This window comes from Manis javanica, chromosome 2 (genome assembly GCF_040802235.1).
Source record: "Manis javanica isolate MJ-LG chromosome 2, MJ_LKY, whole genome shotgun sequence".
NCBI classification, from domain to species: domain Eukaryota; kingdom Metazoa; phylum Chordata; class Mammalia; order Pholidota; family Manidae; genus Manis; species Manis javanica.
Window position 1 is genome coordinate 26,257,468 of NC_133157.1, and position 21,903 is coordinate 26,279,370.

General features: G+C 41.4%; 1 protein-coding gene across 5 annotated transcripts in view; it reads left to right on the plus strand.

Moving 5' to 3' along the window:
- Positions 1-21,903, plus strand: part of ABCA1 (ATP binding cassette subfamily A member 1) — a 122,626-nt gene that overhangs the window by 39,898 nt on the left and 60,825 nt on the right. For all 5 annotated transcript variants that reach the window (XM_073226824.1, XM_073226818.1, XM_017680011.3 and 2 more), the window contains exons 6-7: positions 13,471-13,592; positions 15,830-16,006. In XM_073226824.1, coding sequence (XP_073082925.1) covers positions 13,471-13,592; positions 15,830-16,006 — 299 coding nt within the window. The remainder of the gene's footprint in view (positions 1-13,470; positions 13,593-15,829; positions 16,007-21,903) is intronic.

Genomic DNA, 21,903 nt, shown 5'->3' on the forward strand with positions numbered 1-21,903 from the left:
TTGCAGTTTCATCAGTTTTGTTGCCTAAGAGGATATTAATTAGAAAAAAATTTAAGAATACATTGTTTCACATGAATACGGTAAAACTTGTGAGAGTGATCTGTAACTGCTAGAAGATTGAAAAACACTTGTATAATAAAGAGTTCAAGGTTTGTATTAAGATTCCTTTTGGGAACAGGCTCTGTCCCTCATAATGTGTGAATCTTGGGCACAATTAGATGCTTTCTGACCCTCAGGTTACCTGGGAAATGGAGATTAGCTGCCCTGAGGGTTGTTGAGCAGCAAATTAGATGATATTTGTAGATGACTGATGGTGGGGCATAGCACATAGTTGATAAAATAATCTGAGTTGGTTTACCTCCCCTTCTGTTTCTGGCTGACTGGCTTTGCCAGTTTGTTCCAATGTCTCTGGACCTCAACTTTCCTTGCCTCAAAAGTGGAACATCGGCATGACAACCTGAAAATGTTTCATTTTGAAAACTTGGCCAGTACTTGGATGGGGAATCTCTTGGGACTAACCAGTGATATGGGCTGTCTTCTGGACTGTAGCCAATCAGTGAATATTTGTGGAATGAAGGTGAGAGAGAATACCTACCTTTTCTCCTTCACAGAGCATTTCAAGGGTCAAATGAAAGCACTTTGAAAAGTATAAAATCCCAGCACATGTAATTTTCGAGTTGATACCCTTGTGTGAACCCTAGTCAACAGGGCTCTAATTAATAATAATAACAAAAGTTCTTAAAACAGTCTTGGCTCTCTTTCTTCTACAAGGTTTACCTTCCAGAACTACTGGCAGGGCTGTTTTGAACCCAGAGGCCAGAAGTGGATTTACTGAGAAGCTGAGGAAGTTTCGCTTTCATAGCCCTCTTCCAAAGCCCTGGTAGGAATTTTAGCTACCAAAAATTGCAAGAGTATTATATTTTAAAATACTGTTTTTTTGTAAGGAGAGTTCCCCAGGTTATGTCAGCTTTAGGCTTCCCCAAACCTACATCTGCTCCTGCCAGACAGAAGAACTGCTCCTTCCTTAGCTGCCTCCTGCACCCACCCTCATTCTCTTCATCCTTCCAGCCCACCTCCCACTCTTTGGTGAACCTGACATTTTAAGATGGGATGACCAGCAGACCAGCCAGGCCAAGGTCTGCCTGCTTGGCTAGTGCTGTCTGGGTGAGGGCTGGGCTGGAGAAGGATGATGTCCCTTTGCTTTTTCTTTGTCTTTTCTGCTTATTTTCTCTTAAGCTACCAAAACACATTGCTTAGTGATACTTAACAGGTTCATTAGTCTGCTTCCTGCTGAACATTCTGCCAAGACATCCACTTTGCCCCAGAGTTTTGGTTCTTGCCCAGATCCTTGAATCTTGACTGTAGACTCTCCTTCATTTCTAGGTGGCCCTGTGGGCCCAGGCCCTTGTTGAGTGTGGTCAGGGCTTCCTAGTTGGCTTCCTAGTTGGATCTGAGGCTTCTTGGCTTCCTGGAATGGGCCATGTTCATATTCCCTATAAAAAGCTCCCCAACTCTGCCCCCATCCCCATTTCCAGAGTTAACTAGGCTCTTGCCTGCTGCTGCAACTCATGGCTCCTCCTTCTGCCTCACCATTGCTTATGCTGGCCCAGGGACACTTCCTAGGTAAATGGATGTTGTCTCTGTCAGCTGCAGCCTGGCCCAGCAGACAGGACTGTGGGTCTGTGGAGTCACTGGATGCCAGATCCCCAGTCTTCTTTGTGTATGGGATTCATCAACTTCCATCCTCAGCCAAGATCTTAGCTCTCCAGGTGTTAGGTCTTGTACCAAATTACAGCCACACTGATACTTTTTAACAGAAGCCCAATAGGTGCTTTGTGGGAATTCAGAAAATACTTTTCTGGATCTGCTAAATTAGACCAGGCCTGGTGGGTGGGACAGTTGGGGCATGACTTTCAAACTGTTATGTAGGGCTGCCAAATTAGACATTTCTGCAGATGCCATGTGTGCCATGGTCTATGAGAACTGTGCTCCTTGACGTTAGGTAGTGTGCATCCTACATCGCCTTAGCCATGGCCTGGAGTACTTTATCTCAGCTATCCGCAGTGAGTACTAGGGTTACAACAGACCCCCCACAGCCTCTGATTCAGGGTCTTCTGAAGTACTCCTTCTCCAGGATGTAGAACCCTCTGAAGCTTATGAGGACCTTGCCAGAAAAGAACAAGGAAGAACTTTAGGCATTTTGTCACTCAGCTGGAGATGTCCTTTGGAGGGTATCCCACATTTTTGAGGTCAAAGGCTGTAAAGGACAAGGGCTGGAGGAGAGATCCTGGGCTATACCACATGCATCCTGACATCCTGACTTAGGTCTTAAGCTTTGCCATCCCTTAAGCTAGATTTTTGTGTGTCAGTGGCATGGCTGCCTTTATCTGCATATTCATGGCACATATCTCTTCTTTTTATTTTTTGGCTTTGGTGATGTGGCTCTATAGGAGTTCCGTGAAGTCAGTCCTGTGGGTTAGGCCGAACTTTACTTAGGGAAAAGGGTCATAACTTTTTGGCTGTTGGATTTACTTGTAATACTAAGAGCCAACGTATGGACTTTTGATTATGTTTTGATCTTTGAAAATCAAAAAGACACGATCTCCAGAGGGCTGGGCAGGCTTTGGTGACATGGCGACATAGTTGGCTGTGGCAGAGTTGAGGGAAGGGAATGTAAAATTTCATTTTGAAAACATCCACTGAGCAGTACAATTTCATGTTAAGACAATGGATTTGGCAGCCACACTTCTTTGGTTCAAATCCTGGCTCTGCTGCCTACCAGCTCTGTGACCAGAGAGAATTCCATAACATCTCTGTTTTAGTTTCCTAAAAATGGAAATATTAGTAAAACCTCTCTCAGCAATATTGTGGGGAATAAGTGAATTATTAAGGGTAAAGCAATCAGTACAGTACCTGTTATATAGGAAGCTTGTACTTTAGTAACTACATTTTTACAACTATCAGGTGAGTTGAGGGGGCTTGGTTCATTTTTATGCACATGCAGGGGTTGAAGTTCAGAGAGGCTAAGTAACCTGCCTAAGGAAGCACAACTGACAAGGGGCAAGAAAAGGGTCATCAGTCTTTTGTACTCTGTTTTTATTACATCCTAAAGAGAGCAGTGTAGGAAAGCCAGAAACTTCCCTAAGGTCACAGGATCCTGGGCATGGATGGGCTGGAATTAGAATGGAGACAGAGGACCTCAGAGAGAAATGCCAAACTTCCTCTGCTTCCCGGCTCCATGGATAACAGGCATGGGTGGAACATTCCCCAAGGTCTGTCTAGAAAGAACATCCTGTGACTCATAGCTACTTCTTCCCTGGCTGAACCCCTTCATTCCATTTGGGCAACCACTGAAGTTGAGGTTGCAGCCCCAAACTTTGTTTCCTGTCCTTGTGAGCCTGCCATGTGTCTTCTTGTTGGGAGATCTGATGACACATGTGTCAACATTATGTCATCAAACTGAAAATTTATTGAAATCTTTGTATGATTGTAATTCATGTTCTGTATGCACTTGTTAAAAGTTCTGATTTAGGGCCTTAAGGTTTCATATTTTGAAACCTTTGTACCTAATACCAGAAAGTTTTCCCAGACCTGTCACAGCCAGGCGGTAGCCCAGAGCCCAGAGCCTAGGGTGTTGATTTTTATCCAGAGTAGGGGCCTGGTCCCAGTTAGGTGAATGCAGTGCCGCACTGCTGTGTTGAAATATTCCTTGAACTAAATTGAACCAAAGGTTGACTTTACCCAGACAAGAATAGAAAACATAATTACAGGACAGTGTGTACCCCACAATATCAGACTGCCCTTAAGAAGTTTGAATTGTTAACACCAAGAACAGTGTTTTTTGTCTCTTACTTTTCCAGTATTAGATTTATTTACCCTGTGGGTGGCAAAGAGCAATTTGGGAGTCTAGTTGTTTCCACTTGAAAGCTTCCCACTTCTGGCCCTGTTATTGTTGTTGCACTGAGGCAAAAAAAGGCAATCTTAGAGTGACACTTTGTCCAACAGACTAAGTTGCACCAGGTAATGATGCTATTTTACATTTTAATATATTGTTACATTTAAGGGTTACAAAGGCTCTAGCAGGCTGGTATTATCATCCCCATTTTATTGCTGAGGAAACTGAGTCTTGAAAGGGTTATGTCTGTTGCCCAAGATCACAGAATAAAGCTGTGAATTGAATCTGGGTCTTTGTATGCCCCAGTTCCCAACATTATTCCCCCATACCATGCTGCCATGTTGCCCTATTCCAGTACCTGGAAGCATGGGTGGCGTCATCAGTTTTTGAGGCCAAAAATGATGATGAAGCACTTTTAAAGAATAAAGCCATTCACTTAATTCCCAGTCTGGTAGAAAACATTGTAGCCAAAGGTGTCTGGGTTCAGATTTACCACTTGCTTGTTCTGTGACCTTGAGTAGGAGATTTACCTCTCTGGGTCTATTTGAAAAATGGTAGTAATAGGTTTCTCAAAAGCTTGTTTTAGGAATTCTAGAAAATCATACATATGATATTTCTGATGCTTGAAAAATGGTAATCATCTTCCTCTGACTACAGATCACCACCATGTCCCTTATTAACACATTTTATTAATTTTAAAATAAAGAAAAAACTAAGCTGTTTATACATTATATATATTAACAATTTTTCTTTAGTTTGGCCCTGGAAAGAATTCCTTCTCAGCCCCTGACTTGTATGCCCATCTTCCTTTCCTTTCCTGCGCTCCCTAGACCTCTCAACATCACTCTGGCTAATTTTAATCCCACATCAAATGGTGTTAGCAGTGTCTGGTCTCTTTTTCAGTTGGAGACCAGCTCATCAGTGAAAACTGAGTGCCTCAAACTCCTTTCTTCCCATCTCTTTTTCTGTCCGCTCTTTTTGTTTGATCTATCTTTCCTTTATCTGGACTTTGTGTTTCTTCATACTTTTGACCTTTTACCTCCTCTCCATCCTGTGCATTTTCTGGGCATCCTTTCTCACCTTCCCACCTCTCTGGCCCTTACAGAGTCCATGCAGAGTTCGTCCAGCTATCTACTCGCTTTTTCTAATGTTGGCCCTTTGTCTCTTCCTTTGTTTCTCCAGAACTCATTTGGGCCAGTGTTACCTCCTCAGTGTTACCTTTTATTCCCTTCTGGGCTTCAAAACCCAGAACTCAACTGTGCCTGTCACCCCCATTGCATCAAGAGTGCTTCTGGCTAGTCTGACCAGGTCACCCTTCTCCTCTGGGGCCACGGTCTCCACTGGTTCTTTGGGATATGGTTACCATTCAGCTTCTTATCAGCTGACATCAGTCCTCATTCCAGGGTCTTCCAGCAAGCTCTCCCACCTTGCCAACTCTTCACTAAGACATGGGTATGCTATTGTCTTAGCAGATGTCTCTTTCCATCCCTTGATTTCAATGATGACTGATTCTGCAGTGGCAGAGAGGGCTGGAGCCCTACAACTCTGCTTACCTGACCCTCTGTCCATCTCCTCTTGGAAGGCAAAGACACAATACAGCATCTCTTCTATTATAGACTCCTGCCTTCTAAGAGCACCAAGAGTATTATTCCTATGAACCATAGCACTAGTATTTTGGGTTCATTTAAAAGTTTGTTGAATTGATGCAAGTTCACATTACATGTAAAATGCTTCAAGGAATGTATAATTTCTAAAGTGGTAGTACTCCCATTAATCTCAAGTGAGGATCCTGGCTTCCCTCATAATCACCTCAAAGGGTTCAGGAAGCATAACTCTAAATATTTGGCTGTTCTTGGAAACCCATCACATAATTGTTATCCATAACTATATCAACATTTGTTTTGAACTTCTTTAGTTTTCAGCTTGTATTTTTTCTTGCAGCTATGTGTAAGTCAGTATTTAGTATTTTATGGACTTCACTTCATTAGTGCTTACCTAATCCATACACCTAGTAGGGTAGATCTCCATTTATAGAAAACTAGAGGCTCAGAGAGCTTAAATGACATCTCTAAGGCCACGTAACTGGAAAACTATGGACTGACATTTGAACCAGGTAAGCCAGACTCCAGCACCTGAGATAATTTAGGTATGTCTTCGGTATCCCTCTGCAAGCCCTCTGAGGTTGGGAACTCCAGGCCCTGATGCACAGCAGGGAGATTCTGAAGCTGTATGGACCCTTGGCTCTCAGTCTCCTCTTAACTTTCTAAGGAATCATCCCAGGAAGCTGCCAGTGTACCCTGCCTTACTGCCTTCTCCAGATCCCTGAACCTCCAGAGAGGCTCTGGTCCTGCCAGAGAGGGTCAAGCCATCTCAGCAAAGCAGGCACAAGCTATTGTTTGAAGAAGAAAGTAGGGCCCTAGCACCAGGATAACAAACCAAAACAACAAACACCTAGGAAACAACTGTGTGTGTTTCTTACCCACCCTTTTATAGGAGAGAAATGGTCCATGGCTTTTTTTTTTTTTTTTTTCTTTTTATATGGCCAGACAAGCTTAGGCTAAGTAGAGCTATGAGTTAGAATTTGTACCAGAGCACCCGCCCCCCCCAACCCCCACCTCAGGCCATTTTCCATTTGACTGGGTGAGGGCAGGGACCCCTCCTGGTATCCTTTTAAGAAGAATATTTGGGCCTTGGATGCTGAGGCTATCTCTTTCTCCACTTCTTCTTTTAATTTGCCTGCTCCACCCACTTCTCAAGTGGCTGAGTGCTGTGGTTCTTTTTCATGTTGAACAAAAGAGATGACAGCAATCTTGAAACCCAAGCTGGGGACCTGAGGGCACTGACCGAGAGTAACCCCTGCTGGCTCTGGCCAAGGGCTTCCTTCCTCCGCCTTCCGGCCCCTTTCTGTCTCTGTCCTCCTCCTCCTTCACTGTGCTCCAGCAGAAGCCCAAGGACCACTAAGTGGCCCTGAAAGGACCCCCCCGGTTCAGGGCCTCTCTCTGCTACACCCTCTGCCTGCCTGCTGTGGAAGTGTTTCTTAAGCTTGGCCAGAGAGGCCTGGCCCAGAGGATTGGCGAGAAACTGAGGATTCTGTCCTGTTCTTCCTCAGCCCACAAAAAAGCATTTCACTTGTTTTGTTCTTTAGATTCCAAGCTCCTGATACATTTTTTCTCCCTTTCCTGTGCCCCACCTCCCTGCATCCAAAGCAAAGCTCTCAGAAAATGATCATTTGCTCCTCCAGGCAAAACCAAGGAGGCTGAATGCATGGGATGACGTATTTTGGACCACATTGGAGAGACTGCGGCAGGAAAGCTGTCTTGGCCTTTTACTGGGTAGTGACTTTCAGTCTTCTCTGCAGGCTGCAGGGACTCACGTTTAATTAGTGACTAGCCCAGCTCCCTGGTGGCTCTGTTCTGTGGCAGCATTTATTTCCTCTCAGTAACCCCTGCAGGCATGAGGCTTGTTAACTCTTGCCTCTGAAAGACAACTTTCACATTCTTGATCTTGGTTTTCACAACAGTCTGTGAATATTATTAGCTCCATTTTACATCTAAAGAAAACTGAGGCCCAGAGAGACTAAGAAAAGGGGAAAAGTGAGGTTCATGGTTATACAATTAGGAAACAGCAGAGCTGAGACTTGAATTTGGATTTTCTGATGCTAAATCCAGTGTCAATTTCCTTTTATCCCAAGTGTACCTTTCTCTACTGTGGATAAGAAAAATGGATATCATCCTCTATAATTCACACATTTTACATAAGAAAATCCAGGTCATATATTACCTCATGGGAAAAGTTAAATGGCTAAAGAAGTGACTATAATTTCTTCTACGTATTCCCTGCCTTGCTTCCAATAACTGGTCTTTCTTACTGGTCATCCCCCACCTGTGCCCATCCTTGCACTGACCCCGTAGGTGTGATCATTCACATTGATTCTCTGTAAAATGCTAGATCCATTTATTCTTCTATAAAGTTCTGAATAGGCAAGTCAGTTTGCTTCAACATTTTCTTCATCTTATAGACAGTGTCAGCAGAAAGAAGTCAATAATTCTGTCCAATTCAGGAACTCAGCCAGGCAAGTATATAACACACACACCTCAGATCATAAGTTTAACATGGACTTAGTTGGCAAAGTCACTTCTGTGCTCTTATCTAAAGACATATGCCTTAAGGGTCAAAGTAGCAATGAGCTAATGAGATCAGTCTTTCCTGAAATTGATGACGGAATTAGTCATCCTTTATTGAGTACTTTTCTCAGTACCAGGCGTTATTCTAGGACTTCTGGTACATTTTCTCATTTTACCCCAGCTCAGCCCAATGAGGTAAATGCCATCGTCATCCCCATTTTTTCTGTTACTGACACTTTCTGCTTCCTGTTTCCAGCTTCCACCCTCCTGACTATCTTCTTGACTTGAGCTGAAGCAGCTGAGTGGGTTAGAGAAGCTCCAGTGCTCCCTTGACCTGGTTTGTTTCACATGCATTTCACATTCATGTTCTGATCCACTCTTCCCTAACCACAGCAAGGTGAATTTACTCTTCCACAATTGGCTCTTTCCTAGACCACCTCAGTTCATTAATTTATTCACTCATGAAGATACCTCCACCATTTGTGGAGTGTCTCCTCTGTGCCAGGCACTGCTGTGCTTTGGAGTTACAAAGTCCTGGCCCTCAAAGCACTTGTGTTCTGGTGGGAACGTTGTGCTCAGGCAACTGCAAGTTAATCTGTGTGCTACTTGAGGGAAGCATAGGAGGCTATTAGGGCACAGAGGATGGACACCTTATCCAGCCCTATGGTGGGAAAGTGAGGGCAGGCTTCCTGGAGGAGATGACTCAAGGGCCAAGTCATAAAGAAAGAGGTGGAGTTAGTTGGGCTAAGAGGAGTAAAGGGTTGTTTCTGACATCTGGCTTTCTTAGCATTCTTGGCTTCTCTACTCATTTTCCTGCCAGCAACTTAATGGAGAAAACTGAGACCAGAGATACAAAGCTGCTGCCCCACTTTGGCCTCACATCACACTCCTTCCTGTTCCTCCCCCAATCTGCTTCCCAAATCTTAGATTTTGAGGAACCTCGTCTCTCTTTATCTGCTTGTGGACTTACTTATTCATTCAAAAAAATTTATTGAGAACCTAATGTGTGCATGGCACTATGACTGCAGGGTGTCCTGGTCCCTGCCTTACCCTGTCCTAAAATGCCACAGCCTCTAGATCTAGAGACTTTTGACTCTGTCCTTTTCCATAATATGGCTTCATTCTGACTCTTCTCCCCAGAGCGCTTGCATGTATGCCTTCTCTTGGTCAAACACTTGCGTAAACTGCCTTCCTCTGGCTTTCTCATCCCTCTTGCTTTATTGATTTGTCTCTTCATCTCCCTTATCAGCCTTGGAAGTTTCTTGAAGTCAGGAACTCTCTTACCTTTTCACTGTACTTCATTGTGGCATATTGGTAAAGTTGAGTGAAAACAATGTATTCAGTCATCAGAAAATTATTACTACTTATTGAGCACCTACCGTGAGCCAGTTGCTCAATACTCATGCTTTACATATGAATATCTCTAATCCTCTTATCTTTGAAAAAGTGAATATTGTTATCCTTACCTCTCAGGAAGAAAACTTGGGCTCCAGAAGGCAAAATAAATTTCTCAAAGCCACACAGTTAAATACTGATGGCACAGTCCAGCATCAAAGTTAGGTTTTTCTGGTCCCACACCCCTGATTTTTCTGCCACAGCATTGTTTCTCAAGTTTGGCTAGAATCACTTGGGGAACTTTATAAAATTCTGATGCCGGGTGTTAGCTCCAGAAGTTCTGATTATCTGTTAGGATGTGTGGCCCAAGCAATGGGTATTTTGTAAATCTCCCCATTTTAGTCTAATAGGAGCCAAGGATGATATCCATGTGATCAGACTGCAAGTTTTTTGTAGCCAGGGATCTTTGGTGCTTCCTGTTGCTTCCCCACCCAGCGACCTCACCACCCCATGCACGTGCACTCTTGGGTTTGTGGACTATTTCATTAGCCTCTTGGTTCTTATGTCTCATTCAGAGGATACACTGATAGGCGGGTGGAATTTGATCACATCCAGCTGTTCTCATCCTCAGAGCCTGTTGAAATAATGAAACAGTCTTATAAACAAGCTGGTCTCCAGAGTGTTGCTCGTGACCTAGACCCATTGCAAGTGCAGCCTGAGTTGACCTTCCACACTTCCAACAGCCCTCCTCTGGAGGGACGAGGCTGTTCTGAAGTTCTGTAGCAGGATGTTGGTGTCCTGCTGTGACATTTCACACTCAGGACGAATCTGTGGCCCAGGAGGTCAATGAGCATCACTTCATGTATATATTCTGTTTGTCCAGGACTTAGAGAGGTCTTTTTTTGAAACCCTTCACATCATAGGTAAGGCAGTGGAGACACAGCTGGATGAAATGACCTGGCAAATGAATGGATACAGACCCAGGTTTTCTGACCTCAAGTATGGTACTTTTTCCATTGTTCCTTAGTGGTCAGTGTCTGGCTTTTCATGTGAGGCTTCACTTGAAGCTACTAGCTTTCCCACCTTCCTCCCTGTTTAACCCTACGATAGCGGTCCTGCCACACCTTGGGTGTCACTTTGTGTCCCTGGGAATATAGTACTAATGACTAGAAGTCCTGTTCACTCCTGGGGTGCAGTCTAGGGATTCTTCTGACATCTCTGGGCCCTTCTTGGACCGGCTCAGCTGAAAGATGATCTGTGGTTCTGCTCAGATACTTCTGGAATCTTCTGCCCTAATCCCATCTCTTACTATTGGTTATCCAGCCCTCATTCACTGAACAGTAGTTCTTTGTCAGGCCCCGAGGCGGACCCTGGGATTCAGAGATAAAATACTCTGTCCCAAAGGCATAGTTTATTGGAGATAATATGCAAATAAAACACCACCCCTAAAAGTATAGTTCCCAGATCCTCTGCACTATTAAAATGCAGATTCTTAAGCCCCACTCCAGATCCACTGTTCAGAATCTCTGGGAATTGGGCCCAAGAAACTGCATTTTAGCATGCTCCATGAGTGAACCTTAGCTGCTCTTAAGGTTTGACAATTACAGAAGTGAGCACTATGGTAAAAGTATGATGTCATACATGATGGGGAGCACCAGGTAGGTGGCCATCTACAGGAGCACCTATTCTGATGAGGGGCAAGCAACAGTTTCTTGAAGGTGTCATGAGGATTATCTAGGAGTTAGCCAAGTAAGGTGTAGTCAGAGAATAATTTCTCTAGAGATGTGAATCATGCTTAGTTTCTTCTTTCTATAATTCTGAATTATTAAAGTTTGCTTAAGCAGAGTTGCCTTAATCAGGCAGCGCTGATGCAAATCTGGTTGGGCATTTGGGCCCTTCTTCTACTTTATCTTTGCATATGACCCCATTAGCTCTGAGAATTAACTCTTGTCCTCTTTAAGCCCCACATCCACACAGTAGCCACAATAAAACCAAACCTCTATTCTCATCAGTTCAATGATTTGGGTTGTCAAGGCTTGCCCCCTAGAGGTTGGGTAGTGCCTGGGCCTGTAGGTTGCAGTCTGCAAAGAAGACTTCCAAGTCATGTGGTCGTGATGAGGTGGTTTTCTTTCTTTTTTTTTTTAAAGCCTTTTTTTTTTTGGTATCATTAATCTACAATTACATGAGGAACATTATGTTTACTAGACTCCCCCCATCACCAAGTCCTCCCCAACATACCCCATTACAATCACTGTCCATCAGCGTAGTAAGATGCTGTAGAATCACTACTTGTCTTCTCTGTGTTGTAGAGCCCTCCCCGTGCCCCCCCACCACACTATACATGCTAATCATGTTGCCCTCTTTTTTTTTGCCCCTCCCCTTATCCCTCCCTTCCCACTCATCCTTCCCAGTCACTTTCCCTTTGGTAACTGTTAGTCCATTCTTGGGTTCTGTGAGTCTGCTGCTGTTTTTTTCTTTGTTCTTATATTCCACAGATGAGTGAAATCATTTGGTACTTGTCTTTCTCCGCCTGGCTTATTTCACTGAGCATAATACCCTCTAGCTCCATCCATGTTGTTGCAAATGGTAGGATTTGTTTTCTTCTTATGGCTGAATAATATTCCATTGTGTATATGTGCCACATCTTCTTTATCCATTCATCTACTGATAGACACTTAGGTTGCTTCCATTTCTTGGCTATTGTAAATAGTGCTGTGATAAACATAGGGGTGCATATGTCTTTTTGAATCTGAGAAGTTGTATTCTTTGGGTATATTCCAAGGAGTGGGATTCTGGGGTCAAATGGTATTTCTATTTTTAGTTTTGTGAGGAACCTCCATACTGCTTTCCACAATGGTTGAACTAGTTTACATTCCCACCAGCAGTGCAGGAGGGTTCTCCTCTCTCCAACCTCACCAACATTTGTTGTTAATCTTTTGGATGGTGGCGATCCTTACTGGTGTGAGGTGATATCTCATTGTGGTTTTAATTTGCATCTCTCTGATGACTAGCAATGTTGGCCATCTGAATTTCTGGTTTTCTTTCTTATTGAAAGAAGAAGTTGGGTCATTAAGAGGGTGGGCAGAAGAAGTGGACAGGGAATGAAATAGAGAAAATGATAGCAGTTTAGAGTCAGGGGGTTCTACCTGGTCAGAAACCTCTTGTTATGGAGATGAAGAGGCTGAGGTTCAGAAAGATGTTAGGAAATACCCAAGTGACACCGCCAGACACAGCCTCCAACTTTAGGGATTAAAATTTTGGATTTCTGTCTAGTGTTTTTTCTGCTTCAGTACACTGGATTGGAACCTTTTCTAAATGTACCTGAAAGGCTTATTATTTAAAGGGATTCTGTATGAAACCCAGCAGCAGTCCAGTCATTTAGTAGGGTTGATTTTTAAATGTGTGTTGACATGTTTTCTTAAAGCTTGGCAGGCCTGGGTTTTGGAGCTCCGTATCATTTTTTACACATTTGGTATTAAAGTGAGACCATGTGTACAAATGCTTTGATATGTATAATGCTCTGTACCAGTGCTTCTCAAACTGTGGGTCCCAGATAAGGAGAAACTAGTATCAGAAAGTCTGGAGGTGGACCCAGCAATCTGTCTTAACAAGCCCTTCAAGTGATCTGATGCCCACTCAAGTTTGAGAACCACTGTTCTGCATCAAGAGGAAATCAGCCCCAGCAGTTTGTGGGAATTAGGCTTAAAGTATCTCCGATTTTAGATATCTGGGATGGCATTGGGGAGGCAGGAGCAGTGGTATTGATGTCACAGTTCTCAGGGGGATGGGCAAGAACATATAAAAAGTCTTTTTTTTCCTTCAAAAAGTGAGGAAAGGCTGTGCATGTACATGCAGCGCTGTTGCTGTCTCAGTGTTTGAGTCTAGGAGCACGTGTCTTGGAAAAGCAGTCTTTTCATGTCTCTTCTGCTAAGGTGAAGCTCCCAGCTCCCTGAACCTCATTTCTTTCTGTGCTTAAGCCAGAAGCCTGTGGTTATCAATTGGTTTAAAGTGAAGTAATCAATATTATGATGTTTTTCTCAGTCTGCCCCATTGTACTGACTTCAATACTTTTTGGAGTTACTTACTAAATGAAAACAAAACACTATTTCTCCGCAGGCTTGAAACTTCAGGATTTCTTGGGGGACAATGAAACCTTCTCTGGATTCCTGAATCACAACCTCTCTCTGCCAAGGCCTACTGTGGACAATATCCTGGAGGCTAATGTCAGTCTCCACAAGGTAAGCTGTGACCGTCAGCTTCCTTGGTAGGGCTGATAGCAATTACATTGTTCAAGAATGCCTGGAAAAAAATGGAAAAGTCCTCTTTGTAATGGCACTGAAAGAAGTTGTTAGCTCAAATTCAGCTTCACCTATTTTACTGGCATTGCCAAACCATCCAGAGGATGGAATATGCAACCTGGTGTCCTGGGCCAGCTGGTTGAAATAAAACTTATTTCCTGTCTATCAACTGGAATTTGTTCATAACGTCTCCCTATAAGGGGGATGAATTTAAGTTAAGAGAAATTAAACATTTTCTCTACAATTCTACAGTTCTGAGAAAATAACCAGGGTTGAGGATTATTAATGTGGAGCAGCTCTGTCTATAAAATCTAAGACAGGGGATTTATTTAATGCTTCCTTTAAAGATAGATACAAAAAACATATAAGGAGAAAATATTTGTTTTTTCTTAATATATAAAACCAGGAGATAATATTAGGGTTTACATAGAATTTTAACCTTAGATTCTTCGAATATTCCTCTGGCATTATTAGATATCATAGAGCTCCTGTGCAGTGGTTAGCAGACCCAGGTTGCTTGCTTATTGATTTTTAGAGAAGTTTCTCACATTTATTCTCTGGTAGAAAGGAGAACTGCTTCTTTACCCTGGCTCATGTCTGCTTACTGGCTTGTCTTTACAGTAAGCAGAAGTAGTAGACATGTTTATGCCTAAAAATAAGATCTTTGCTTTACCGTATCTAGAATTTTTATTTATTTATTTATTTTACTTTTTTTCTTTTTGGTGTCATTAATATACAATTACATGAGCAACATTGTGTTTACTAGATTCTCCCCATTATCAAACCCCCCCCACATACCCCATTACAGTCACTGTCCATCAGCATAATAAGATGCCATAGAATCACTACTTGTTTTCTCTGTGTTATATTGCTAGAATTTTTAGAATTAGAAAAATGTGCTTATTGCTTGCCCTTATTAAACTAGGGGAATATGTCTTGTGTTTACTAATTATGTGGTTAGGAGATGGGCCAAACGCAGCAGACTTATGAAGATAGTTGTATTTAGCACAATTTCTGTTGCCCCCCGCCAGTTTCATATCTGTCATATCCAGTCAATTTAAAATAAGGGGCATCCTAAGTAAGGAGGTAGTCCTTGCATGGTAGAGAGAGTTTGTGTGTAGTTTTAAACACAAAGTAGGCTGGCAGCCTGGCAGCATGGATACAGAAAGGAGTGAAACTGAAGTGGGCTTTAGTATCTGGCAGTATGTGAAAACTTAATGGAAACAGTGGCGGGCCAAATGCTCCTCAGTGTTAGAAAGCTGCACAGGTATTGAGAGATCTTGGTCCATCATTCCTGTTAGATTGTATATAAGCAGGTCAGGCTACACTAATTTAAACTGCTAGGGCAGGTAGTAACGGAGTAGTAAAAAGTAGATCATCCATTTATTAATTCCACAAATAATTGCTGTCTCTAATGTTCCAGCACTGTGGACACAAAATGAGCAAGAAAAGGAAGGCCTTTCATCTTAATGAACTTGCTGTCTGTAGACACTAAGGACCATATATGAAGAGGCACAGTTTATTTAGGCCTGGAAAAGCTAATTAACTAAACAAAATATGGCCAAGGAGAGGCTTTCTACTGGGTATGCTGTAATGAATAGATAAGAGTGACTTAGAAATGCCTTACCAATGAGATGAGAAGAGGCTTGGAGTTCTGGTACTCTCTTCTGGGTCAAGTAAAATGAAGAGTCTAAATTCTGCAATTACTTAAACATAGTTCTTTGCTTCAGTTAAATATCTCTACTACAAATACATAGTATAAATGCTTTTAAAAAGCATTCAGCCCAACTCCAGTATAAGATATAAGTTTTCAACATAGTAAGAATGTTTTTCTCTAATAAAAGTGGTTTCAGTAGTTCAGACTCTAGATTCCTATTCACTGAATCATTTGTCCCACTTTTGAGAAGAAGAGACAGACTCAGGATTTCCCTTTATATAAGCACAAGAATGTTGGAGCTAATGAATCAGACACAACAATCAGGTTTTAAATACCTAGTCAGATTGTGGCTCAGTATATTCCAAAGTTGAGGAAAGAGACCCAATGCAATGGACTGTTGCAGTGGTGTTCATTCTTCAAACCTGTATTGATGTGAAATCCCCCAAAAGGCTTCAAGGATCCAGCTTCCCATCTTTGTAATCTAGTTTTACTTGTCTCTCTTTGCATGAAATGCTTCCAGATATTTTTACAAGGCTACCAGTTACATTTGACCAATCTGTGTAGTGCATCAAAACTAGAAGAGACGATTCAGCTTAGTGACCAAGAAGTTTTCAAGCTTTGCAGCTTGCCAAGGGAGAAATTGGATGCAGCAGAGCAAGTACTTCGTTCCAACATGGACATCCTGAAGCCCATCATGGTTAGTAGGCTTGCTGTGTGGAGAAGCTTCAAGCACTAATGCCTTTGGAATGTGAAATTTTTCTTTGGACAATCTGACTTTGTTTTTGTAGAAACATAGGACTGGCTGGGAGTTTGAAATATCATTTAGCTCAATTATTATTCTTACTGTTCTTTTAAACTTTTGAGCTATCTACCAAAGGGTAAATGGGGAAGAATGAGTTGAATGTGGCTCTAAGTCCAAGCCTGAGTTTCCTTGTGCCTGTTTCAGTAAGAGATCTTTTTTTTAAAATGTTTTTTTAATATTTGAGATTATAAAATTCATTTGAAGAAAGAGTTCTCAGATTTAAAAAAAGCCTAAAACCTTTGATAGGAAGATGTATATCTAGTCATTTTTAGAAGCACATCAGAAAGGAGACACTATGAACTGTCACAGTGGGAAAACCTTGGAATTGGATGGGTGGGTAAATTAGCTTAATCTGAATAAATTGCATTCACAGAAAAAAAATTGCCAGCAAAGTCTGATTAACCAAAGAATCAATAGTGCAGAAAATCAGTGCATGAGAGTAAATGTTCATTCTAAAAGAATATGGTTGAACCTGAACATTCTGGCCATCAGAGTGCTGTGTATACAGTTCTGTAACAGGCATATTTCTTTGGGTTTTCTGAGAGGTCCTTCAAAACGCTTCTCCAGTACCATCAGTTAGCATCTAGAATTAGTGTTCTGGCTTCTTACACACCAGAGAGCACTCTGGTTTGTCAGTAGATTCTCTTAAAAGTAGGAAAAGAGCCTTGGAAGGATATGCCTGGAAAGAGATGTTCCTCATTATAATAAAAAGAACTTGGAATCCTCTGTGACTTTGTGCAGCATGATTTCTTTATAAAGAGGTGAGTCCTTGCAGGGCTACTAAGAATGTTCAGTTTCCGGAGCCTGTGCCTGGATCACACCCTAGAACATAACTTTAGGAACACATCCTCGAGTTGACACCCTAAACTGAAACCTGCTTGGTTTGGTTATGATGCAGCTTCTGCAGGAGTCAAAGGCAATAGGAAAACTGTGAGCTCCTGGGTGTTTCTGTTGGCAGGGTCAATGATGAGCCGGTCAGTGTGAAGGACTTGGGCCTCAGGCTTAATATCTCTTTTTGCTTTATTCTGGAAATAGTATTTTCTGTTTCAGTTTGAAAAAAAACAACAACAAAGCTGAGTTGTTTTGTTCAATGGTCTGTGATTCTTTTGGTTAGTATTTCTATACTATAATTTCAAATAAGATATATTTTTGCATGGGGATGTTTGGAGCCCCAGGTAACTGTTCTAAATGTCCACTTAAGCTTGTTTGTGCAGGCATTGGCAGCCTGTTGACACTTTTTGCATAGAGTCGAAGGTTATTACAAATGGTAGACCATTTTCTTGGGCTGTTTTGGCTGTTTTGCTATACTTCTTATAGAACAGAAATGTTTACCCTTTTAGCCAGAGTGATTTGAATTTTGGCAAGATGGATGTTTTTAGAAGACATATAATTTATTCTGGTGCTCATTCATTGTTTCATTTGTTTGCTCATTAAACAGTTACAATGTGCACAACCCAGTTAAAATGAATTAAGTTCCTAGCAGTTGTAGGACTGAAGTCCCTGTTTCCTTCCTGGATGTCAGCTAGAGGCTGGTGTTTGCTCCTAGAGGCTGCGGGCAGGCATTCCTTCTCATGCTTTTCATATTTCCCCTCTCCAGCCACAGTGGGCTGAGAGTCCCTCTCATGCTTTAAATTTCTGACTTCTCCTTCTGCTACATCTCTGTCTCCAGTCAGAAATATTCTCTGCTTTTACAGGCTAGATTGGACTCATCTAATCCAGGGTAATTTCCCTGTTTTTTTTTTAAGGTCCATAACTTTTATTACATCTGTAAAGTACATTTTCACGTGATACAGCACACTCATGTTTTAGAGATTAGGAGTGTGGACAGCTTTGGGGAACACAGTCATCCTGCCACAAATGCTTTTTAATTGGAAAGTATATTTCATTATGTCTTTGAAGTGATTTCTCAGTGCCTTGGCTTTTTTATTAGTCCCTCTTCAGTCCTGTGTACTTTCTTGCCCATATTCTGAGAGTGACTTTAAAGAATCATAAAGACCATCCATTAGGGCTTTTAATGCACAAACTAAAGAGAGCAATTACTTTGGAGAAGCAAATGCATCTCTGAACAAGCCATGAGACATTCATCAATAAAACCAACAAAGGTTTACTGTATTTCTGCTTTGTACCAGGCAGTGTTCTAAGCCACTGAACCTTTAACCATGAACAGGGCAAGCAAAGTACACATGGAGCTCTCATTCTAGTGGTCACTGAGAACCAACTTTAAGGCTGAGATTAGGAATATAAGGAATTCTTCACAGGTTCTGGGTTTGTAGAGTGAGGGCTATCTTTTCAAACCAGTTTTACCGATGATCTAACAACTCCTTGACAGCAATCTTTGCCCACATGGGACACTGTGAGCCATAGTGGAAAGAAGTAGTGGAGTTTGGTAGACTTGGGCTATAATCCTGACTCACCATTGATTCAGTGATGTGAGAAGTGTTTAATTCTTGAGTTAAGAAGGACAGGCATACAGATTTATTTCCGTCTCAGTAACAACTTGGATATTGCACAACCATGTGGTTATTAGATTGTCTTGACTTCTGATGGTACCTTTACTCTGAAAGGGAAAGTTGTTTCTTTGAAACAAAGAGCTCTGTTCACATACCTTCTGATGCATGCAGCATATTCTTGAAAGGGTGGGACTTGGTTCATGGGACAAAAGAGGTGAAATGAGTGGTGCCCTGAGGTCCCCAGAAGACCAGTGATCTCACTGGTCTGTGTATAGATAGGAGGAACAGATGAGGAAGGGGTGAGTAAAGTTACCCTCAACTTGAAGGGTCTTTGTTCAGCATCTTCTTGACTCTTAGACAAGGATCCTTAGATTACAGATGGGACTTAGCTTGTGGCTTCTGGGGGGATAGATACTTGAACTTGTCACAAGCAGTACTTAAAGCATATGTGTGGGTTTTTTTGCAGGAGAAAACACTTGATTTTCCTCTCTTCCTGCCTGAAATTTAGGCATTTGTGGAAAGTATCAGATTTTGTTTGGCTTTATTTGATTGTACTGTCCACCTGTTTACAACATATGCTTTTGCCTGGCAAGCAGTTGCAATCTTCATCATTTGGCTGATGGTAGAGTGACATACCTCATGCATGTTCACCTAATTATTATGGGAAAAGGGGAGCACAGAGCTGGGATAAATTGGTTAATATAGCAGTGTGTTAACTACTACTACATATTTACAGACATTTTTGCCTCACATTTCTTCCTGAAATTCTTTGATTTCTTAGATGAAGGTTTAATTTTTTTTGGAGAGGACGCTGTCCTGAATTATGTGGTAATAGGTATATTTAGTAGTGTGTAGAAACAGCAAAAAATGAAAAAAAAAACCCAGCAAAATATTTTTATGCATTAAACACTTCAAATTGAAAAGCTATTATTTAAATTGTTGAATTTTTTTAAAAGATTAGTACCTTTCTCAGATGTGTTTTATAGTTCTTTACTTCAAGAAGAAATAATAAATGTTTCTCAAAGGAAAACTTTATTGTCATCTAAATATTGGAAAGAGGAGAGTCTTTGTACCTCGTGTATGGCTTATTTTCAATTTGAACTAAAACATATAAATCCTAGCCCTCAGTTGGATTTTTTGAGTGTGGGCAAAGTGAAGTAGACTTTTTAGTTTACTTTATGAGAGTATTTAAGGAAAGTTTGAAATGTTCCAGTGAATACATTATAGCATGCATTCACAGGAAAACAAAACTGTGCATTACACTGAAAATACTATTCAAATAAATATACCCACATCTCACATTATTTGGTGTTAGTAGTAGAGTTCCTAAAAAATTGGGGTATGGACACAATTTTTGTAAATTGAAGAGAGTTTTCAATTAAATTTTAACTTCTCAGAGGTTCTGTCTCATATTAGGCTGTGACTTCTAATGCATTAGTAATATTCTCTCCTAGTCTTCTATAGTGATCATCTATAAACAAACACTTAAATTCATTCATTCAGCAAGTATTTATTGAGACCTGAGCTGTGCCATGCACTGGGCCAGAGAAGTACTCGTGAGCAAAGCACAGCTCTCTTTGAGTTTCTTTGCTGGTGGGACAGTGGGTGGGATGGACCAGGAAAGAAGCATAGCATATCCCTTGCTATGCAGACAGATAGAGCCTCTGCTGGGCACTGTGCAGGCCCTGATGGGCCCCTCCTAACCCAGTATTTGAGGATTAGGAAAGAAGCATACTCTGAGTTGAGAACTAAACAATAAAGGTTAGCCAGGTCAAAAACCAGGAGAAGGTTCAGGCAGAGGACATGGCATGTGCATGGGTCCACAGGGGAGAGAGAAAAGAAGGTGGTTAATACGGGGAACTGCACATGATTGAGTAATTCAGAGTGGAACAGATATACCTATGGGAAGTTTGACTGTAGAAAGAACAGTAAGATATGACACTAATGGGGTGGACAAACTTCAAGGAGCCGTGTTAGGCTGTTGGGCCTCATCCTCAGAGCAAGGGGAGCCACAGCAAGACCCAGGAGGTGAGTGACTTAGCGAGATGCATGTATCTGTCATTTTGAATAACCTTTGAAACAGGACTCACACCAGCCTGTCTCTTACCCTCCTAATGTGCTTCTCCCTTGCTTTTGGCTTTTCTTCCACAAATATTTACTGGGTGCATAGTTAGTATGTGCCAGAAACTGTGCTGGACATTGAGTTGAGCTAAAATACCAGCTCAGAAATTAAAGTCAAATTGACTTTGTTAAATTACTGCCTTTTTGAAATTTCAGTCTTTTACAATTTAGTTAAGCTAGTGAGGCTAGAAAGAATATCATTAAGTCATCTGTTGGATCCAGAAGGGATGAGGCACAATGGCACTGGCCCCAGAATATCATGCCTTTAGGAAATATTGCTATGTTGTGATTAATACATTTTACAGAAATGGGTAGGAGCTTTTGAGTAATACAATAAGCATTGTCTATTCCTTGTCTAATGATATTACAGTATTTAGTTATGATCTAAAAATATTGAATAATACATGAATTCCTGTTAGCTGAACACAAAATGTACAGTCTTGAACTAAAGGTTTTATTTTACCTCTTCCTATCCTCCACTTTACTTTATAAAAGAAAATCACTTGCCTCTGTGGTCAGGGATTTTAAAACATGGGGAGAGAAAAGACAAATGGTCTAAGTGGCCAGTTATTGAGTGAGACCTATATAAGTTTATAGCCAAGGGAATGTTTCTGGTTAGGAAAAACAATAGTAGGGATTCCAAACTGTGAATTGTTAACTGGAGTTCTTTGGAAATACTATTTGGCAAGTTTTGCCTGCGTGTGGCAAGTACAAGCAGGCAAACACAGTTAACAGTAGATACAAGCGCATGGTTCTCAGACTTCAGTTTGTGGCCTGGGCATGTTTCCCGAGGTTAATTTTATTCAAGGAAGTTAGACATTTTTCAGATCTTATATGTACTCAAGCCAGTTTATATTGTTTACCTTTCTTTCATTCTTGCCCAATCTCCTTCCTTTCCTTCTCCCTCCCTCTCTTACTTTTTACTGAATTAAAAAGAAAATTATGAAATAGTTCCAACATACAAGTTGCAGAAAATAACATGCACCAGTATCTATATCATTCACTGTGCTTGCTTTAGATTCTTCTTAAGAAATGAAACATTGTACTTGTAGTTAGTGCCATCTGTGTATCTCCATCTCTTTCCTCAGAGATAACCACTATCGTGGAGTTGCATTTTTTTATGCTTTATACCATATATATTTGCATCTGGTAATAAAAATATACTGGATTGATTTGAATGTGTTCACATTTTATAAGTACATATTGGTCTGGAACTTGTCT